The sequence below is a fragment of the Conger conger genome, chromosome 13 (assembly GCF_963514075.1).
Source record: "Conger conger chromosome 13, fConCon1.1, whole genome shotgun sequence".
In the NCBI taxonomy this organism is placed as follows: domain Eukaryota; kingdom Metazoa; phylum Chordata; class Actinopteri; order Anguilliformes; family Congridae; genus Conger; species Conger conger.
Genome location: NC_083772.1, coordinates 43161459 through 43168180, shown reverse-complemented (window position 1 = coordinate 43168180; position 6722 = coordinate 43161459). Strand labels below are relative to the sequence as shown.

Sequence of the window (6722 nt, the reverse complement as noted above, 5' to 3'; positions counted from 1 at the left end):
GCAAGACTGCAGCATCTTCATCTGAGCGGTTCCCAAAAATCGCATCTCTTTCCAACATTTTTTATCCATTCTCTGCGTTCTCTCCCTTCCAGACCTTCCTGAAAACCCACCCTAGCCCTTTTGCACCGACCTGCAAGGAATCTTCATGCGAGAATTGAAGAGCACCTAGCAAACAATATTTTTGTTTCATTTCTTTTTCCGTTTTCATTTACTTCGCCTCTTTGTTGACCACGCATCAGCACATATTTTTGTTTTCTTATTTTTGTTTACTTAGGCCTTGTTTTCAGTGTTTCCACTGTGATCGTGTAGCATCGCCCTGTATGACGGTAAAAGTGCGAAAATTATACCGTGAAAAGCTATAATACGTGTGAAGAAATCGGGGAAAGATTAAACGTTCTGAAGCTGCACGTTTAGTGACCGGGGAGCAGGGGAGAAATAATTTGGGATTTTTATAGATGTGACGTTTCTTCAATCCAGCACCAAGCATTGCCTTTGTCGAATAAGGCTTCAGCAAATACATACGGCGTATCATTTCGGTGTTTTGAAGAAGGGTGGATAAAGCGTAAGAGATCTCTCTCTCGGAAGAGAACGACAACGTCAGAGACGCATTTCTAATTCTTTAACGCCCCGCTTATTCAAGAGCCTTTGTTTCGTGTGTTGCATTGAGGGATAACACAGTTTTTATTCAAGCTGCTATGAAAATGATGGCTGGCGGGGCAGTTCAACAGAACGGGATTTTCTCGAATCCTCACCATCACAATCAACAGCCACACATGGAGTCGGATCCCCCAGATTCCCGTAAAAGACCGCTGGAGACCCCGACCGAGGCGAGCAGCACCAAGCGCACAAACACGGGAGGTAAGAAGAAAATGGGACGAATCATTCTTCGACTGTGTAATTCCTGTTTTTGCGCAGCTCCGACGCGATAGTTCGGTCCAATAGATGTTCCATGGTAAAGGGAAAGTCATGTTTTCCAGTGTGTGGTTCTTGAAATAAGCATGGGCAAATCGAATTGTAGGGTTTTAGCCTACAGCTAGTGTACATCAGCCAGTGCATCACCACATTAAAAGTCATGATTGACACTTGGCCCGTTTAAATGGAATGAAAGACGTTATCCTCATTTAATAATCTGGATTTATTTTACAAGGACTTTTCATGGTAACTTATCAGATGAGAAAAATGTCTGCCTGCATGATCTCAACGCGCAATCGCCTGAAGTGAAGACCGAATCAGGCTAAACAAGGAGGTAGCCCGTGCAGATAATACGAATCGACGGGGTTTTATCTACAGTTTCGTCTTAAACGGTGAACAATATACTCAATAGTTGTCTATTTTATCAGAGTGGGTCTTATTCGTCGTGTATTTATTACAGATATTCAAATTCCCCGTCATACCCCGCAATCTTTGATAAGAGCCGCCGTGGTTTTCCGACGATAAACAACAAAAACATGGCTCGTGCGTGATTGCTGACATTATTCGCGGCATCTGTCTGCGTTCACATCATTGACTCAATCGTGATGGGTGATCTTGCATGATAATCTCATACATGCCCCATTCATTTTGTGCAATTCACTGCTATAGACTAAATGTACATGGAAATACGCATAGACACTACGAAGTGACATGATAGCTGTCTCTTCAAGTATCTTTAAAGTCAATAAAGTCAGTGCAAATGCAGAAATATATAGGCTACAGTGCTGTCAATTCAGTAGCCTATCCCATCCGCTTTATGGTTTCCATAAACGTTTTTTATCAACGACAAAGGCAACATGTAGCTACGTTTACATAGCTTTATTCCCATTGGAGGTTATGTGGTTTCTCTTTTTAAAACTACATAAATCCTTGTGAACTAGCATGCATCACGACGTTTTATTAAGCCGTTAGCCTAAGTAAACGTGTTTTCAGGACATAAATTATGGGTGAATATGGATATTTCAAATGAAGATCAAGATGAGAACATCGGTTATGTTTCCGTAGTAACACAAGTATTTACGTTAAGAATGAAATGTCATTTATTTTGTCACCCCACGTGAAATGACAATGTGTTTTGGATGCAGCTATCTTCATTTATTTCGATTACTTTTTCTTTTTTTTGACCAGATAATTGTGTGTTTTCTGTTTACTGCTATGATGGGATGTAGTCTGTTGCGCAGTTTCAAGGCACGCTTGGTTTCAAATTGTTGTAAATAGTGAGGCAATTGTGGGAAAGCATTATTAATACAATTGAGTGAAACAGCCGCTGGCACTCTTTTGCAAAGGCATCGAAGTATTACACATCCACAAGTCTTCCAGCACCCATGGGAAGTATTAAGTGCACATATCTGTTTCCCCAAATGAAATGGCCATGATCAAAACTACAGCTGCTTTTTACCCAGACAGAACACAGGTATGTGGCTATATGCACAAATTAGTTTGATCTAAAGAAGAACTGCAGTGATTATGGGCCTGCAATGAAGACCAAATTATTTAATTCCATTAAGCCTTGAAACAAATCAATACACCACATGTAAGGGGGCTGAAGAGGCCTTTATATTTAAAATAGCTATTTGGTTTTCAAAATGAACACTTTCCTATGCATACAAGGTTAAGGAAGCCAGCATTTCCCCACAAATGGGCCTTTTCTGTTGTTAGCCAGAGGATATAAGAAAAGCCCAGGTCACACACAGTCTTACATAAATCGTGCTTACAGTGTGAAGGAAAGAAGGAGATTTAAAGCACCTAAATGGCATATGAAGGCATTGTTGTGGTTCTTGTCAAGCTCTGCATGTTGGTGTTTGGACGTTTCCCGTGCTTCCTTAGGTTTAGCCATGTTTCCCTAAATGCGGTCATTTCTAGAAGCGCTTATCAACGAGCAACACACTGGCAATCAGCAGCCGACCAGGCTCCCTGTGTACTCCCTTCATTTCCTCACTTGGAATCCTGTCGCCCCGTCCCGAGATGTGAACACACACCTTAACCCTCTCTGTCCAGCCTGACTAATGAGAGAGAGAGAGAGGGAGAGAGATAGAGAGAGTGGGACTGATTTCAAAGCTCTTGTTTTCTTTATAAATCTGTGAACCACTAATCCAGGGGTACATATCAGACTGTGAGATGCAGTGAGCTCAATAATGACCTCATTTCCTTTCTCAAAGAAATACAGAGTTTATCAGCATACTGCTGGACAATGGAACCACGTAATGGTCTTTCATAAATAAAACTTTGGACATGTAAAATCACTAAGCGTGATTACCCATATTCTCATATCACGATAACACAACAACATATAAATGATGTAGTTGCATTTAGTCTTTAATAATAATTTAGTCTTCCATGATGTACTCAGGCCATTATGAAAGCTTTCTGACTGCCAATGTGCTACCGTATCTGATCACTGACTCCTCTTAATCCCATCACCCTGAAATGTTAATATTGTTGGACAGTCTTCAGCTCCATGCTTACGACCTGTCAATACATTTGAGGTGAAGACCATTTATGTCACTAACAACTGCCACAAGGGACCGTCCAGCTCTAAACCAGCCTCCCTTTTGTGGAGCTGGCGGACCTTACTAACGATGTGGTCCAAATAAAGCCTGCATTGGAAAACGAATGAGCGATTCCTTTAGGCTCGCTTTAGCAGACTTGCTTTGTGAACGACAGAGCCCCTGAATGCTAATAGCAGCCACATTAAGGCAGTAGGTACCGAAATCGGTTTTCGCTGCTCTTGGTATATGTTGCCCCCCAAGCTTACGCAATTAGGTCTAATGTGGTGATTGTGCTAATGGAGGGATTGGCACCGGAGCGGTGCCCTTGCAGGATGACGTGAGGGGACTGCGAATGAGCCAGGTGGCGGACGGAGGGCACGAGCGACCCTGTCTGGCTTTCACTCGGGGGTTTGGGTGGTGCTTTCGGAGGTGGGGGAAGGGTGGGGTGCTGTGAACACATCCGTCAGGTCCCGGGCGACGGTGGCCGCGGGATGGCGGGATGGTTTTACGAGGAGGGCTTTGATGATATCGATCGCAACGCCGGCGTTTTTTTTTTTATTGTCTCTTCCCTCTGAGCTAAGCAGTGCGCTCACCTGGCGGAATAAGAACGATCGGTGCCTGATCGATAGACAGCGCCTACGGGGGCGGGGGGTGGGGGGGTGGGGGGGTTTGTCTTAAAGAAGCAAGCGAAGGGGAGCGAGTCTTTTGCGAACGGGGAGGGGGGGGTTCGGTAAACGGGAGACGTACGCAAACAGGTTCCCAATAATCTCTGCGAGTTAGCATGGATGCACACGTCCCTCTCCCCGCCCCCCCCGCCCCTCGTTCTTTATGAGCTCGTATGTGTTTCGCCAACACCATTCTGCGGCACTGCTGCTTTCCCCGCAGCCGGAGAACACGCCGTGCATTCCAAAACAGTTAGTTACCCAAACCCCCGCACCCTAACCCCCCGCCCACCGCTCCCCCCAATCGTCGTTTTTTTGGTCGGCCGATCTCGGCCGCCTCCCCACCCCTCCGTCAATAACCGGGCGGCCATCGACTTCCCACGGCAACCGCGATCTTCCCCTCGCCTATCGATCCGCCGTGTTTACTTGAACACGAAGGGGGCGCTGCTTCTTTTTTTTCGAAAGCACTGCGTCAAAGAAAAAAAAAAATCCCATTGTACAGGACGGGGGCGGGTGGGGTACGGAGGGGGGGCGGGGCCGGGCGTATGACAGTCGGGAGCGGGCTGGGCTGATTGGCTGTGCCAGGTGCCCCTCACAGCACTGCTGCAGACTGGAAGGGGCTACTCGATGAATATGGATGAGAGCCGTGAAAAGAGCAATGCGGTGGGGAAGATCCCCCTCCAAACCGCCGTCGCGGCTTGAACAATGCGAGCCACAGCTCACAAAAACACTCAGAGCCAACATTAGCATTTTTCAGACAACCGCGTCCGGCGAGGCACAAACAGACGCCGGGGATGTTCCGGTCAGTTCTACCCACAGGCTAGTCCTTTAGAGAGAGGTAGACAGCCTTCTGCGACTCTGACCGCCACCATTGCGTCTATGCTCGAGTGAACGGCCAGGGTCTTTTTGTGAGATGTTCTCTCAGAGACTTGATGGTGAGCTCACAAGGATTTTACCGGCAGGTGTCAGAATGGGTAAGGTTGCTCAACCGTTTCGTTGGCTTGTTGAATGAACTGTTTTTTTTTTTTTTTTTTGGCTTTTTTTTTTTTCATCAGCTTTTTTTGTCACTCATTTTCACCCATTTCAGAAGCGGTATTGACTTCTTTGTGCCAGTGGGGGGCTCTTAGCTTACTCTCACCTTCATACCGGCAAAAATAGACTGGAAAGGAGAAGGGGAGGTGGGCGGTCAAAAAAACTCCCCCCCCCTCCCATTTGAAACCATCCACCTCACCCAGCTTGCCTGAATTAAATGTGATTTTAACACTGTCTGTGTTGCTTCCAACCCCATTCAGCCCAGCCCATCACTTCCTGGATCTCAACACCACCATCCCTAGACTGTTAGGCCAGTTGGAATCTGCAGTTCTCTTGTGATATCCTAGCAACAGATTGCTGTGTTTACCCTTACTTGTGCACATGTCAAACCTCCATTAAAAATGTATCATGTCACCTCCTTGCATCTCACAATTGGAACCAGGAACATGCAGATGAACATCAGATAATTGAGTCCAGAGATGAGAAAAAGAAATACAGTGTTCATTACGGAGGTTTGCCCTCCTACCTACCAAGGAATGCATGCGAGAGGTTCATTGCAGTCACCACCAGAAACAGAAAACACCATAAAGGCAAACATTCGTCAGCTCGTTCCCTGTACGTGACGGTTTGCGATTAACGGGAGGCGGGTGAAAAAATCCTCTTCCCTCAAAAGCCGACCCGGGGAGTGCAGAGATATCTGCGCAGAGACGGTGTCCGTGTGGAGCGGAGCGAGTGCGGGGGGGGAGGGGGGCGGGAGCCGGGATCATGCCCGGAATCTATATGAGGCTTACCTGGGAGAATTAGTTTTCGTCGGGAAGCCTGCGCAGGCCCGGACGCTAGCGGGTCGGCTAAGCTACGGCTCCGTCGGTCAGGAGAAGGGTCGTTTCGACCGCCGCAGGAGGGACCTTTCAGCAAGGTCACGCAGCCGCCGTTCCCGGGCCTGGCTTCTCCACATCTGCGTGCGATCGTCACGGTTCACCGTGCCCTCGCGTAATCGAAAGAACACATGTTCGTTCGACAGGCGTTCGGAACCAGAGTGCGATTCGCGTCGCTACGTACCAAGTGGTCGGCTCCAAAAGGAGGTTCCACATTGTCTGAGAAAGAGCGGTTGGCGGCGGTCGTCTACTTGAATTCGCAACAGCGCATGTGTTCCGCCGCGTCTTGCGTCGTAGAAAATTGTGCAATGCTATTCATCATTATGTTAACTGTGGGAGCCCGCATGTTATCGTACTATACGAAATTGCCTCGGCTCCTGTGGGATGTGGTGGCAGTGGTAGCCAGCTGAGAATGCTGCCTTAGCTTGTGCTGAATCTGGGAGCTCAAGGGGGACTGGGTTTAATTTACTGGCCGCTGATGAACGCTGATGATGACTGGTGATGGATGTTTACATAAAGCAGGTGCCGAGAATAAAAATCACGGGTTGTTGACTGTTTATGCTTATGTATAAAATGGTAAGTTCATAAATATTTATCTATTTATCGTAACCTATATTTTAAGTGTTGATCAAAATCAGTGCCTTTTGTTGGAAACGGGTCTACAAAAAAGCATATAGCTGCCACAGATTCAG

At 46.9% G+C, this 6722-nt stretch overlaps 1 protein-coding gene across 2 annotated transcripts in view; it reads left to right on the top strand.

The window, feature by feature from the left end:
• nova2 (NOVA alternative splicing regulator 2) overlaps window positions 1–6722 on the top strand; it is a 55708-nt gene continuing 48986 nt past the window's right edge. Inside the window, exon 1 of one of the 2 annotated variants that reach the window (XM_061218220.1) lies at window positions 1–858. In XM_061218220.1, the coding sequence (XP_061074204.1) occupies window positions 696–858 (163 nt within the window). In that variant the 5' untranslated portion in view covers window positions 1–695. Of the gene's footprint in view, window positions 859–4921; window positions 5098–6722 lie in introns of those variants that run through there. The other variant, XM_061218221.1, reaches the window with a different exon arrangement.